Raw genomic sequence first — 15,488 nt, 5'->3', positions numbered from 1 at the left:
AGTTTGTTCAACTGCATACTTTTCCAGTATTTTTATTTTAAAGCACTTTCTCTTGTATCTTTGGTTTCCTCGTGGGTTAATGTGGTACATTGCTCTCCTTATATCACACATCATCACCGAAACCAGGGGTACCGGGTGGACCAGTAGTTTCTTTTGGGTTACGTGCAATTCCTATAATACAATTCTTCCACACTTCGCTTTCTTGGGTAAGAGAGCTCACCCATATCCAGAGACCGGGCTAGCAAGTACAACCCTCCCATAATTATTGCTTATACACATCAACAGAACCTAGTGAAGATGGGGGCTAATCACCAGCAGAAGTTACCCACTCTTCCAAGAATCCAGAAAACCAATTTTGCTGGATAAAAACGGGATCTCCCACACTTTTCAAAGAAAACGGATTCCAATGGAATCGACGCCCCCGTGGGAGCCCATTCCAAATTATCCTAAGGAACTGCCCAGGGTGCAAAAGGCCCCTAGAGCAGGGCACAGAAGAACAGCTAGAGATTCCTGAGGAGTCTTGTGACAAGGCAGAGAGGGATTTCCCACGACTGGCTCCAGAGCCACGTTCCACGTCTGTGTCTACCAGTTTTAACTACCTACTACCTATCTTAGCATTATTTACCATTCAGAACAGCTGTTGTCAAAGGGAAGCCTATTAACACTTTTTTTTAACTGAAAAATGAAGCCAGATTTTATTTGACAGAAAGCCAGACCGATTTGCCTTGAAAATGAGGACTGGCTTGGCCAAGTGGGTTATATGGAGACAACGAGGCGGAGCCAGGCCCTTGCCTCCTCTGGCATCCGTGAAACCAAGGCGTCAAAGATGACAGTTCTGTAGTGATGACAAAGGTGAAATCCCCCAGTTTATTTCCATTTTAGGAAGTAAAACCAAAAACTCTAGCTTTGGCGGAAAAAAAAAAAAAAAAAAAAAAGTCCCCGAAGGACACTCCTTTGACTGTGGGAAAGTGAAGTGCACTTCTGGAGAAAACTCCTGGGAGGGCTTCTGTCTACTCCTGGTGAACAGCCAGTCCCCACTGAGGCCCCAAGTTCAAGGTCAATGCCTACGAAGATGTCTTTTTCTCTTCTCTAAAAGAAAGTTAGAGGCGTACAAGATTAACCCGATTTTCAAGCATAGGATTTTGAGATGTGACACATAAATTAAAGGTCTATGGAAGCAAGAGATCACGTGGAAACATGGCATAATATTTCTGGGGTGTGCTTTTAGAAGGGCAGGATTCTCCTTGCGGCAAGCGTCAAGGGGGAGGGGCAGGACGCGGTACTGAGGCCAGCCAGTGAAAACCCAATCACCCAAAATGATCGGAAATTTCTCAACCAATCCAAACTTGATCAGTGGGAGCCAAACCCATGGGCACATGCTGAGTCAAATTTCTGCACCCACTTTATCTTCATCCACACCTTCTCTTCTCCCACTCAAAAAGGCAGACCAGCGGATTTATTATTAAAGCAACATTAAATGTTTTCAGTTTCTTAAAACTGATTTCAGGCTCACAGACTCAAACTGAGATGGGATGAACGGTGCAAAAATAGCTCTCCCCAGCTGCTTGCTCTGTACCGAGTGAGGACTGCAGAGAAGAGCCAGGACAGGGGTGTGAAACCCAGCCACCCGCTGCCTTCAGCAAAGACACTGCTTGAGGTGTGAAGGGCAGCCTTGGGAATTCTGTGTAAGCATAACTGGTTTATACCAAACCAGTTCTTAAGAAACAATTCAGAAAAGGCATATTTTAGCTATAGATTTATTAGATGCTACCTCTTATATTGGCTAAAGAAACTCTAGCAAAAGTAATAGCATCTCCCGTGTGAATGAATGAAATAAGGATAATCCATAAATGCATTATCACTAAGGGGTGCTCCAGGGACCTTACCTTCCCCCCTCTAGTGCATCTGTTGACCCTGGACAAGTTGTATTAGCCTCTCTGGGCTGCCAAGAGGGGAGACCGAACTGGACAAACCTTGAAAACCTTTCCAGTTCCAACATCGCATGGATTCAGACTCAGCCTAAAGGCATTAACCAAAAGGAGAAGCAGGTTTTGCACACGCGGGACGGGGGGGAAAGGCCAACAGATTAATGAAGGCGGGGGCTGCAGCCGGCTGGTTTTAACCAACAGCACTATTCAACTTTGTCACCCACAGCCAAGATTTCACAGTTTGTGCTCGTTCTAAACTATCCTCTGCCCTCCTCTTTTCACCATTGGCATTTCAATGGCCTTTGAGAGTTTTCCAACACACAATATAGGTGGTTTTCTTTGTGTTTTGGTAAGAAGAGTCACACGTCAGACTCCAGCCGAGGAGGGAGGGCTGGAGGAAAGAAGGCATGAGGCCAGGGGTTGTTGGGAACAACGTGGAAGGCTTCACAAAGCAACAGCAGGAACAGGGACAGCCACCATCTCCAGTTTCCCCTTTGGCCCTAGAAAATGAGTCATGACTCACCTCCTTTTCAAGCTTCCTGGCCTAGAGTTTAAAGCAGATAAGAATCTCCTTAAGCTCTACCTTTGTATTCATTTATTTACTTTATTTTTTATGAAACTTTTTTTTTAAAGTTATTCAGTCCTGAGAGAGGGAGACAGAGCGGGAGCAGGGGAGGGGCAGAGAGAGAGAGGGAGACACAGAATTCAAAGCAGGCTCCAGGCTCTGAGCTGTCAGCACAGAGCCCGACCTGGGGCTTGAACCCATAGACTGCGAGATCATGACCTGAGCCGAAGTTAGACACTTACCCGACTGAGCCATCCAGGCACCCCAACTTGGAAGGTACACCTTTAAGACAAAAATTTCTCCTTCTTTTTTTTTTTTTTTTCCTTAAGGTATTGTGTTGAGTCTTTTATATCTCATACTTAGGAAGAGTGTACCTATCATTTTAGTCACTCCTTCCTGGGCACCATCAGGGGTCCTAAAATGCTGAGCGGGTGTTATAGGCAGATGCGTCAATGTCATGAACTGGGAAAATAAAAGTTGCAAAGCCTTGAGGTCTAGTGAAGTATCCACAGCCACGGAAGCAAGGAGGCAGCGCATGCTAAGCTAAATTAGGCGCAGTCAAAATCCTGCACTCTGCTACTGCCTTTGCCTTAAGCCAGCCTGACCTCTGAGTCTCAGTCCCGCTTTTGCAAAATAACGAGGTTGGCGAGCTTATCTCCAAAGGTTTGAAGTCAGCTCCACTTGAGCTGCCATTTTCACAACTTCACAGCGAACTTCAGACGTCAGAGAAGGCCATCCATGGCTCACGAGGCGGGCAAAAGGCTTGTGAGAGCCCATAAGGGCCCAGTGCCATCCAGGGGAACATGTGGGCTAAAAAGACTTCCTTAGGTGTAGAGTGAGTCTCCCATTTCAGTAACTTCTTAAGAGATTTCCTGCCAGCAGGGTTTCTTTGTTTCCATCTTCCTCAAGTCTGCCGGGCCCAGCAACCCACATTCCTTCTCGAAAACAGAAGGCCCTCTCAGCTGAGAGGAAGGAGACCTGGGTGCTATACAACCTTAATTACCGATGTCCCCAGACATTCTCTTTCCTTCTGTTCCGCTCTTCACCTAGGCAATCTGGGAGACACTGTAGATGACTACAACCAAGGCTGGGCATCTTATTTTCAAAGACTCAGTGGACGAGAAAGTTACTTTGTGTTGAACACCTAGGTATCAGACACTCTGCTAGGCTCTTTATATACTTTATCTAATTCAATCGCACAACAACCTTAGGAAATAGGTATTCATACCGCCATGTGTCTGATACGGAAACTGAGGCGCGGAGAGGTTGAGGGATGTGTTCAAGGTCACACGGCTAGCAGGCAGCAGAAACACGTTTTGCACCCAGGTTTTGTACCACAAATCCTGTGCTGGGCTTTTTGTTGTTGTTGTTTTTAAGTTTATTTATTTATGTAACTCATCTCTACACCCCACGTGGGGCTTGAACTCCCAACCCCAAGATCAAGAGTTTCATGCTCTTCCAACTGAGCCAGCCAGGCGCCCCTGTACTGAGTTTTTGAAAACAGTTTTATTGAGATAAAATCTGCACACCATACAAATCACCCATTTATACAATTCAGTGGTTTTTAGTGTATTCACAGATAGGTGCAACCATCACCATGGTCAACTGTAGAACGTTTTCTCACCTCCAAAAGAGCCCCCAAGCCCTGTAGTTATCATCTTATCTCTCCGTTCCCTTCCCCTCCCAGGCCTAGGCAACCACTAGTCTACTTTCTGTCTTTATAGCTTTCCCTATTCTGGACTTTCATATAAATGGATCACATAATACATGGTCTCTGTGACTGGCTTCTTCGACTTGGTGCAATGTTTCCGAGAGGAGTCTGTACTCCCGTGGTATCCTGCCTCAGATGAGGGACCCCGAAAGGTACAGACAGCATATCAAGAAATGCATGATAAAACCTGCCTTTAGCAGCAGCAGAAATTATAGAAAGATAAGACAGCTGTTTTCAGATACCTACAGAGTCCTTGGATCACTTGGGGCAAACGGGTAGCATTTTCAGATGCAAGCAGACTGTCTGACATAAGAAAGAACTCACAATGACCCCGACGAGGTCCACAATGGAATGAGCTGGACGGCCGTCTATGAAGGATGCCATAGGAGGAAAGCTCCCCACACTAGGTGGGGAGGCTGGCCTCTGATGGCCAGTGACCCTCCCAAGACTAAATTCTTTGATTCTGCCAAATTCACATTAGTATAAGAAGAAATGGTTAAAAATGAAAAGTCTGCCCAGATTTAGGTTAATGAGACTAGTCCAAATGGATAAGTAGAGTTGCGTTCACCAGATTCACCTTGAGGCTGTCCTCAGCAGGACTGCAAATGAATACCAGCAAAGTTATTGTTTCTCTCAGTCCCCTGTGGTTTCTGTGAGGCTCCAACAATTAATGACTCTTTGAACATCAAAGGAATCCAGCTGCAGATGCAGATGAGGCCCACTCTGGTATATTCCTGTTTTATCATTTGGTCTTAGGATCGGGGTACCTCATTCCACCTTTCCAAATGGTAATGAATTAAAAAAAAACAACAACAACCTTCTAGTTGACTTGATAATTACTGCAAGCCAGGAACCAATTTTGCAACAATAAAACACAATCAGTTTAATATACGAATTCAATCCAATCTGCAAATAGCATTTTTCTTTTTCTAATGGGCCATTATATCATATTATATTATATTATATTATATTATATTATATTATATTATATTATATTATATTAAATGTTGTCCATCCCCTTTCTATGATAAGGCTCTTTCTTCTGCAGATGACCTCACCTAAGTCTGGCCATCTAGGTAAATACCTTCCTCACAAAAGGCCAAACATTTAAAAGGTATAGAGTTCGGGGCGACTGGCTGGCTCAGTGAGAAGAGCGTGTGACTCTTGAACTCAGGGCTATAAATTCAAGCCCCACATTGTGTGTAGAGATTACTTAAAAATAAAACCTTTGAAAGAGAATAAAGTAAAAGGTATAGAGTGCAACAGTACCTTCTGGGATTAAGCAACACCAACTTGACATTGGTAATCTTCTATTCAATGATTTCAAGTCAACAGATATTGCCTCACTATACGCCGCTCAGGTCAGGGGGAGAATTAGGGCAGGGTGGATTCTCAGTTTTGGATAGGATAATCTCTGGATAATCTTGAAATCTATTTGGGGAATAACAGATGTGGTTCTAAATGGATCTCTCCTCATCTGTTGTGGGCCCGGGACGGAACTCTCTGTGTGTCCCTCGGAAACTGGTAGAGTTAGAGAGGAGTGGAGCAGGAATCAGAAGACAGTTCCAGTTGCTTCCCTGGCGTAATTCCTCAGTGGCCAAATGGTCTTTTCGGACCTCTGTTCCTTGCTCTGTAAAATGGGGTGAAAACACGGTCTTGCTTCCTTCACCACGTCATTGTGGGGCTCAAACTCCATGGCGCATATGCCAGTCTTTTGAGTGAGCAGACTCAACAGGCCTTCTGGAATCCTCACCTGCATGAAACACCAGTCCCTTAAGAGGGCCCACAAGCCTCAGCGGAAGGGACAACTGTTTCCACGTCACCCCGTTTGCGTTCTCTAATTGGCTGCCTGAGCTCTAACCGAGGTTTCAAATTTGTTTTTAAAAAAAGATGGTGTTTGGTCACGTGCAACTGCCGAAATAGGGAATCTATAATTAGCTCCAGCTGAAGCCTCATCTCCCAAAGTCACTACTGGTGTCGTCATCCCTTTTCTTTCTTTAACAAGCCCTGCCCCTCTTTTGTCCTAGGACGGGCTTCTGGCTCACATGCCCTTTACAAAGAAGATTTCCCTGGCTGGCTGCCATGGGTTTCTCTGCCCACTTCCATTTTAAGTTATTTTCCCTCAGCTGTCCCAATTTCTTCTGAAATAAAGGCAGGTGCCAAAAGACGGCTGGTTCGTGTCTAAAGAAAACTTGGCTTGACCTGTTGTAAGCCAGCAAGAGGCTTTGTGTAGTCACATGGCCTGGGTTCACCACCACCCACTGATAAGCACTCTCGGTGGATTCCTGCACAAACCCTTGCATCTCAGACTGGCCCTCTGGGTCACGTGAAGAAGCTACCAAAATTTGATATGGTGTTTTCCAATGCCCCGTTTCGGACAGAAGGGCCCCCAAATTCTTTTGGTTTTGCTAGCTCTGCAAAACTGCAACACCGCTTTTTCTGTATGTAGCTAATACTGATAGAATTTCGACAGGAAGTGGTATGGGGGGGGGGTTCACGAGGGAGTATGTCTTCCTGTGGCCCACTTATTTACAAAAAAAGGAGGTTCTCGAAAACTTCAACCATTTGCCACAGGATTAACTTGGATGTAAGTGGTAACTTGGATGTAAATTGGTTCATTCTGTGTGTCTCAAGCTGAAAGAGGTGTAGAAATAGAGTTCACACTAAATCTACACACCAAAAGAGTAATAAGGAATTGTTTCATATCACAGAACTGAGATAAGTCAGAGTCCAAGACTTTAGAGCCAGTGTGACCCCAAGGGGCAAAGCTCCCTTTGGTTAATTGAAAAAGTTTTCTTTTAACACCTGAAAGAAACATGGTCACTTTCTCCTTATATGCCCTTACAAATTTACTACCAAAAAAAAAAAAAAAAAAAAAAAAGATGAGCATCAATATCAGATGTATCATGAATTACAGTTGTGGCACAAAGCATGGCATAAAAATATTGAGTAACTCCTGCAGCCAGATGCCCTCGACGTGCCTGGCAACATATGTCAGGTGGGCAGGTCCACGAAAGCAGAAAGGTTCGCATAGGCTCACACTTCACTGAGCCCAGACCCTCTGAGTTTAGCCATCCTGTCTTTCCAAGTGACTTATTCATCAGATATGTATGGGAAAATATCTAGCTCACAATGCCATTTTGTGTAAAACTCAGAAGAAGAAAAAAAACTTAAACTGGTCTCTAAGCCTCTTGGACTTACCCAAAGATTCTATCTGGCACAGTGTTACTTTTGGTCTTCCTAGGCTGATCCTAAGTGGATTAAACACCTTAGATGTTGATCCAATATGCTGTGGGCAGGAGTTAAAAACACCTTACAGATACCCACCCAACCGACAAATGGATTTAATTCACTGGTGTATTCTCAGACTTTTTTTTCATACTTGGCCATGAGAGATTCTCCAATTGTTTTACGTACACATGGTCCAAACAAACTAAACTCAGAAGAGAAACAGGTTACTAGGTAAAGCACTCGGGAAGTTCTAGTCCAGGCTGGAAATCAGGTTAAGCCACACTGAATCAAACACTTGGGAAGAGTGCCTGAGACTACCAAGTCAGGCCGGGCCGGGAAAACACCATGAGAGACAGAAGGGGAAGGGACAGCCTCTGCTTGAGGTTCTTATAAAGAAAGGACAGCACTTTTCTTTATGGCCCCCCGTCCATCTTCTGTCCCCCCATCCTCCTTGGCCAAAGCCCACTCCAGAACAGGAATAACAACATCCTAGGTTTGCAACACTTTCACTTTTAGGAAGACTTTCCCCCCAGATTCTTTCACTCTAGATCACTATCCCATCTTCTGGATAAGCACGTCAATGGGGATGAGCCTAAACAATGAGAACTGTCAGTCTTCACCCACATCCTCACAGAGCTGCCTCAAACCCCAGTTCCCATTTTTTCTAACTCCCACATGCTTCTGAGAGGAACCAGATCAGGGCCCACGGCTGGCATGGAAACGAGAAGGGAAGTGAGGGGTGCCGCTGGAGGATGGATGAAATAGTCCATGGGGGGTAGGGGAGAGCATCAAGCTTAGCTTGGAAGGTCAGTGGGTGACAAAAGGCGACTCCCGAGACCTGGCCTTCTACTCTGGGGAAAGCCTAAGTAAAAAGGGCTATTGCCCACCAGACAGCCCCAGACGGTGCCCACCTGTGCCCACGGAGAGCCTTTCCCCCTGGCCCTAGCACCCACAGAGGTCAAGAAGCAGCTCCACTCCCACCAAGGCACAAATTGGGTGTTCTACCCAGCCCAACAGGCGGTCCACCAGACCTGCCACGCTCCCAGGGGCTGCTCAAGAAGCCGGGCTGTTCAGACCTGTCACCAAGCAGCCCAGACCTGTCACCCCGAGCCCCCGGAGCTGCGGCGCGAAGAAGCCCCCTCCCAGACCGCGCGGACTGTGCGCGCCGCCTACCCGAAGCTCGCCCTCGGTGCGGTGCAGTCCCAGGCGCCGCAGCCCCACGGCCAAGTCGTTGACACACAGGCCGCCGTCACGGTTGACGTCGAGGGTCTGGAAGAGGCTCCACAGGCGCAGCCGGTGGTCCGGGCCCCCGCAGACGGCGCCGCCGCACGGGTCCACGGACGCCGGCGACGAGGCGGACGACGAGGCGGCGGTGGCGGCGTCCGGCGGCGGGGAAGCCACGCAGCGGCACAACACACTGCTCACCATCGGGCGCGAGACGGGGGCGCCGGGCGCGAGGCGGGGGCGGCTGGCCGGCGGGGAGAACGCGGAAGACACGCTGGAGTCCCCAGACCGCGAGCGCGGGATGGAAGAAGCCGGCAAGGGGGCGGGGGGGGCCGCTTCCGGGAGCCCCGCCCCGCCGCGCGCCGCCTTGTTGGCCACGCCCCCAGGCGCGCCGTGGGCCAGTCACAGGCCCCGACGGCCACCTGGGCGGGGCGGAGCCTCCCCGAGGACCGCGCACGCCGCGGGCACTGCGCGGATCAATGGAGAAGGCGGAGCGATCCCTGCTCAGCCTGCGGCCGATTCAAATTGAAAGAGGTGGGGATTGGCTGAGCTGGGCCAGAGAGAGGAAATCACGCCGTGATAGGCAGAAGTTATGTGACTAGCAGGCGGAAGGCCCCGTGTCCAATTTCCATTGAGAAACGCTGTTTAGGCTGAGGAATCGTAAGGCTGGGAGGAGCGGTCATGTACGGAGATATCGTAGTCTCGGGTGGGAAGTAGGATTTGTGTGAAGAGCACTTGTGAGCTGAGGCTGCAAGGCAGAGTTGGCCCCCGTGAGTAGAATTAAAAATTAATTGGCCAGTGGCTCAAGGCCAAAAGCACTAGGTATCCTCAGGAGGCCGGGTTTTGGTAATCGAACTCCCTAAACCACCAATAAAATAGCTGAATTTAACGGCGTTTAATAGTCGTAATGCTGACGATTGAAGGACAGAACGATTTTCCAATGGAAGTGAATAAAGGCAGGTGGGCGGAGCGCTCTGTAGCGACAGACCAATGATCAGGCCAATTCCAGCAAATAGGCGTGTCCTTTAGCTGAGCGACAGATCACAAGAACCAGTGATCGACGTGATGCCTGAGCCGCGGCCAACCAGGAGGGCACGTTCCCCGGGAGAAGGTCTGGGAGGCGGGAAAAGGGGAAGTGGGCGGATCTCCGCACGCCCCGGCGGAAGAGGCAGATTCAGGAAGCCATTACGCAGCTGGCTGGCAGCGGCCGGGCCGGTCGGGGCTGGGCCCTACGCACTTTGCGTAGCGAGGGGGGTTACCAAAGGCCTGGTGCTTGGCCTTGGGCAAGCCCGGCCTATCCCCTGTAGGGGGGTGGGTGAGAGGCGAGGCTGAGGAAGAAGAGAAGGGGAATTGGGGCGGCTGGGGGGATTATAATTTCTTTAAAAAGGGAGGGTGGGGAGAGGCCATGGCCGTCCCAGCCAAGAAGAGGAAGATGAACTTCTCTGAGCGAGAGGTGGAAATCATCGTAGAGGAGCTGGAACTGAAGAAGCACCTGCTGGTGAACCACTTCAACGCCGGGGTCCCTCTGGCTGCCAAGAGTGCGGCCTGGCACGGCATCTTAAGAAGGGTCAACGCGGTGGCCACCTGCCGCAGGGAGCTGCCTGAGGTCAAGAAGAAGTGGTCCGACCTCAAGACCGAGGTCCGTCGCAAGGTTGCCCAGGTCCGGGCAGCGGTGGAGGGTGGCGAGGCCCCAGGGCCCACTGAGGAGGATGGAGCCGGTGGGCCTGGGACAGGTGGTGGCAGTGGCGGCGGTGGCCCAGCTGTAGCCCCCGTCCTGCTCACCCCCATGCAACAGCGCATCTGCAACCTGCTGGGCGAGGCTACCATCATCAGCTTGCCCAGTACCACAGAGATCCACCCCGTGGCCCTTGGACCCACAGCCACTGCAGCCGCAGCCACGGTCACCCTGACACAGAGTGAGTGACCTCTCCCGCCCAGTCCGTCGTGCATAAATGGGAAGGGCCAGCCAGAGCTGGGGCAGCCCGGGGAAGGTTGGCTGCCAAGGGTCAAAGGTCAGATGGGAGTCTTGGAAGACCACCCGGCCTTCCAAGAGCTCCGCAGACAGAAGTGATCTTACTCTCTTTGGGACTTCCTCAGCACACAGTCTGGACTTCTGATGGGCTGGATTGCTCTCAACTGTTTTGCCATCATTTGTGTCCATGACTGACTGAACTCTGTGGTCCTTGAAGACAGAGACCATGTCTGTATCCCCACGGGACTTGTCACAGGGCCTGGCACATAGTAGGCAGTCAGGACATATTTGTCGAATGGATAGATGGGAATAATAATACCCAAGTCAGGCATCGATTCTGGACAAAGACGTTCTGGGTTTTCAGTGTGGCAAACGTTCATCAGGCATTGCTCAGAAACCTCATGGTTCCTAGCGTTAATCTGTTCGTTCACTCCTCAAACACCAGCACTTACTCCATGTCAAACATCGTGCTTGGCACCGGGATTTGGATTCCCAAGGTGTTTAAAATATAGGCCAGCTATATTCTAGTAGGACAGATAAGACACACATGAATAATCGTAGTGTCAGTCAAGAGAACCTAAGGACTCAGAAGGAAGGGGCTTCCTGATCGGGGTGGGGACCCAGAGCTGATGTTGGCACTGAAGGATAGAGAAAATTGACCTTTCCCACAGGCGTGGAGGCCCAAACAGCCCACCCAGAATTCCTTCAAAGGTTCTCAGCTATGAATGACGATGGTTTGGTTGGATTTTTCAGTTCAGATAAGGGTTTGTACCAGTGACCGTGAACTGCTTGTTTTTGCTGGGCTATTGGCCTGTATCGGTCAGTGATTCTCAGTGGGGCTCTGGGGAATTGGGTGTATGTGTGAGTGCCATCCCCCCTGCAGCCATATTTTCTGAGGATAGCAAGGTGGGAAAGAGGATCGAACACTAGTCTAAAGCAGTTGCTGCTCTAGAACAGCAAGGACCTCTAGGTATTCCTTTGGCCAAGGAGACAGGAGGCATTTATTGGGCACTTCAGCAACTGCTTGGCCATAAAAGAAGGAGGGAGATAAGGCGAGCGTGGCTGCAAACGCTTCAAGCAGAGTCCCACCCAAGATGGCTGCTGAGTGCTGGCACTGGAGAGCATGTGGCCCTGCCTTTATCGGCTGGAAGCATCCCAGTGCGGTGGTTCTGAGCAAGTTGGACTCCGGTGTTAGGGAGACCTGGGCTTGCTTCCTGGGCCTGTTGAATAAACTGCGTAACCTTGGGCGAGTACTCCACGTTTTTGAGTCTCTTTCCCCATCTCCAAAACGGAACACGACAGTGCCTGCCTCTCTGTGCCATTCTGAGGATTCGTCGAGCTAACGCGTGCAAAGGGCTTAGCACGGTGCCTGGCACATAGTAGGCGCTCTGTGCACCAGCATTGTTCTCAGCATCTTTGCTTTTGCCTGATCTGGGACTGGTCCTGTGGTTACCAAGTAGATTCTAAACGCTTTAGATTCTAGATTTATGCAAGAAGAGCTCTAAAGCCAAAGGACCTGAATTCCCCCAGAATAGGGCTTAACGGCCTCCTCCCCGCCCTGTGTGGCCAGCTTCATTCTTTCCAGCAGGTGACCTGCCACTGCCTTTGCTCTTTCTTCCCCCACAGTCCCCACGGAGACCACCTATCACACGCTGGAGGAGGGAGTGGTGGAGTACTGTACCGCTGAGGCGCCCCCACCCCTGCCCGCCGAGGCCCCCGTGGAGATGATGGCTCAGCACGCTGATACCTCGGTCAAACCCCAGGCGCTCAAGAGCCGCATCGCCCTCAACTCCGCCAAGCTGATCCAGGAGCAGCGAGTTACCAATCTGCACGTGAAGGAGATCGCCCAGCACCTGGAGCAGCAGAACGACCTACTGCAGATGATCCGCCGCTCCCAGGAGGTCCAGGCCTGCGCCCAGGAGCGCCAGGCCCAGGCCATGGAGGGCACCCAGGCAGCGCTGAGTGTCCTCATCCAGGTCCTCCGGCCCATGATCAAAGATTTCCGCCGCTACCTGCAGAGCAACACGCCCAACCCCACTCCCGCCTCTGACCCTGGACAGGTGGCCCAGAACGGGCAGCCCGACAGCATCATCCAATGAGGCCGGGGGCGGCGCCAGCCTTCTGCTCTGTTCGGATGACGTCACTGTGGTCTTGTACGTGGGTTCTGTGACTGGGCCACGTGGACAGCTCTCTCTTTGATAGACTGTTAGGGGTCCGCGGTTTCGGAGGAGTGAGGGAGACCGAGAAGAACTTGTTGGGCTCCTGGGACCCGCATTCTCTTACCCTCACCACTCGAGCTGCCTGGCTGACAGCCTGAAGATTAGTTAGGTGGGCGGTGGGCGCTGGTGAGGCTCCACACCTTGTCATGAGCCAGGGCTTGGGACACGACCCAGACCCTGTCTAGGACAACTGTAAGGGAGGTTCTCCCTGGGGGCCGTCTCCCAGCCGGGGTCTGTGCTGAAATTCTCCCCCCTCCCCCCACCCCCCCCCAACCCAACCCAGTGTCATCGTTTCGAATAAGATGTCGGTGGTGCTGGCAGTGACACAATACCTTCTTCCTCCCTAGGGAGGCAGAGTGACTAGACCTGAAGAGGAAACCCCACCCTTTTCTCCTTTGCACCGTGCCTCAGTTCTCAGGGGATTCTAGTCAATCTGTGCTCTCCCCACCCCCCACCCCAGCCCCGGCCTGACAGGGGCCCCCTTGGTATATACCCTGAGCTGCCTCTGCATTACACCCAGGATGGGGCCCGCTGGGCTCAGGGATGCTGGGTGCGGTGGGGACAGCTTGGCCACCGTCTTGTCTTCCACTGCATCCCTGGGCAGCCCTTTAGTGGTTTGTCCTGACAGCTCTTGACTCAGGTCGGGCATCAGGCTTTAGGTGCTGTAAATTCGAGAGAAAACAGACTCGCGTGGAAACGTGTTGTCCCCACCCGCCCCTGCAGTGAATCTGAGGTGACTGGTTGGCTTCTTCCAGAAGGCTTGCTTCAAGCCACTTGTCTTTATTCTGTACCACGGACCCCTTCTGGGAAAGGGCGGGGGGCAGCTCTGGCCACACCCTTCCTCCTTTCCTCTCTACTGACTCCACGATTCCGAAACTCATTGTGGGAAAAAGCCTCCTCAGTATCACGCCCCGGACTCCCTGTCCCATTATTCAGCGCCTCGTGTTCCTGCGGGACTCCCGCTGCCTGGCTGGGCGAATCTGAAGGCCTGATTGGCCCCGAGTGTCTGAGGTGGGAGAGCCAGAGCTGACCTAAGACGCGGGACCTTTGACTTCTGTACTCGGGGAAGAGCAGATCGACCTCGGAGTGTGGAAGGAGGTAGTGTTCCCTGTTCCGTCTTGACCCTCTGTCACCTTCTGTAGGGAGTTTACCCAGATGGCATTTGTCTGTTTCATTTTCAGAATCGCCACCGAGACGCTCGCATCTCCCCAGATCATTCCCCGGGATTGCCATTTTGCTGCCGGTGCCTTGGCCACGCGTGGCCAACGGTTGCAACTCGAGGCTCCGGATCTCAGCTAAACCATGGAGGTGCTGCGCTTCTGGGCACGTACGTTTGGAATTGCTTGCTCTGCGGTTGCAATCACCGGAAGATGCGCCCAGAGATGGTCGGGAGGTGACCGCGGTACAGTACGGTCCGCCCCCCCTGTGGAGCACGGGTGCAGCGTCACCTACAGAGCAGTGGAGAGGAATCAGGCTGGTGAGGGGGTGAATGGCGGAAAGAAAGCTCCGCGGGCTGGAAAGCAGCAGCCCCTGGCAGCCCGGGCACGCTCCCTCCGTGGAGCCCGACAGCCCTGGCCGGGAAGCTGTGGAGACTTCCTGAGGACTTGCCACTTGGTTTGGTTTTTCTCTGGCGTTGGCAACCTGAGCCAGTATTGGATCTGTTCCAATTGGGTATAAGGAGGAATCCTGGATCACTTAAACTGACTGCTTCTTTCCAGGTCATAATTTTACATTAAAAACATGTATCACTTTTTTTTTTTTTTTTTTTTTTTTACACATAGCCGTGTCTTTATTGGTTATAGGTGGAAGAGATATGGGCTGGCAGAGAGCAGGGGCTGGCACAGTATGGCCCAGAGGTCATATCTGGCCCACCACCTGTCTTTGTAAATAAAGTTTTATTGGACACAGCCACAACTCTTCATTTACTTAATGTCTGTGGCAGGTTTTGTCCTACAGTAGCAGAACTGAGCAGTTGTGACAGAGACATCTGGCCCACAAAGCCAAAAGTATTTACTCTCCGTTATGGAAAAGTCTGCCTATCCTTGGTTTAGGGCAATGTTTCAGACTCTGGATGAGAATTACTTGGGTAAACATATCCCAAGCCTGACCCCACGTAAAACCTAAAAGAGACTCCTGGAAGGAGAGCTCTAAGAATCTGCTTTGTAAACAAGCTCTCTGGGTGATTCTGGTATTTCCTGAAGGTTACAGATGAACTTTGCTAGAAGACTTAATCTGAGCTGGAATCACAGATCATGGAATCATGGAGCACGCTTCAGTGAGGGTGGTTCTCAGGAGTTGCTGCTGACAGTTGAGAAGTCCTGCCTAGCACATATTCTCACTTAAGAGTGGCCTTAATTCTGGAGGGAGCCCAGCCTTCTTGGATGTAGTTACCACTCTCTCCCGTAGTTAGTAATAATAAAAACAGAATTAACCAAGCCCCTGCTCTGTCTAGGCATTACCTCATTGGCTCCTTGCAATAGCCCCACGAATTAGGTAATAATACTCTTCTCAGTTTGCAGATGAGGACACTGAGGATCAGAGAGGTTAAGCCATTTGCTTAAAATCACACAGCTACCTGATTCTCTGGGGTGGCCTATGCTCTTAACTCTTGTTCTTGACCATGCTAATCTTGCTGCCA

General features: G+C 50.7%; 2 protein-coding genes across 3 annotated transcripts in view; one reads left to right on the top strand and one right to left on the bottom strand.

The window, feature by feature from the left end:
• SLC25A25 (solute carrier family 25 member 25) overlaps nt 1–8,973 on the bottom strand; it is a 34,414-nt gene extending 25,441 nt beyond the window's left edge. For both annotated transcript variants that reach the window (XM_019421005.2, XM_019421007.2), the window contains exon 1: nt 8,609–8,973. In XM_019421005.2, the coding sequence (XP_019276550.1) occupies nt 8,609–8,863 (255 nt within the window). In that variant the 5' untranslated portion in view covers nt 8,864–8,973. The remainder of the gene's footprint in view (nt 1–8,608) is intronic.
• Nucleotides 8,974–9,247: 274 nt separating this feature from the next.
• Nucleotides 9,248–13,562, top strand: NAIF1 (nuclear apoptosis inducing factor 1). The gene is made up of 2 exons (XM_053908323.1): nt 9,248–10,575; nt 12,258–13,562. Exons 1-2 carry the CDS (start codon nt 10,065–10,067, stop codon nt 12,728–12,730), a joined length of 984 nt encoding a protein of 327 aa, XP_053764298.1. The 5' UTR covers nt 9,248–10,064; the 3' UTR covers nt 12,731–13,562.
• Nucleotides 13,563–15,488: the final 1,926 nt, after the last annotated feature.

Source organism: Panthera pardus, unplaced genomic scaffold, assembly GCF_024362965.1.
Source record: "Panthera pardus isolate Hobbes unplaced genomic scaffold, ASM2436296v1 HiC_scaffold_20, whole genome shotgun sequence".
Taxonomy (NCBI): domain Eukaryota; kingdom Metazoa; phylum Chordata; class Mammalia; order Carnivora; family Felidae; genus Panthera; species Panthera pardus.
Note: the sequence above shows the minus strand (reverse complement) of the source record. Positions and strands in the feature narration are given on the sequence as shown.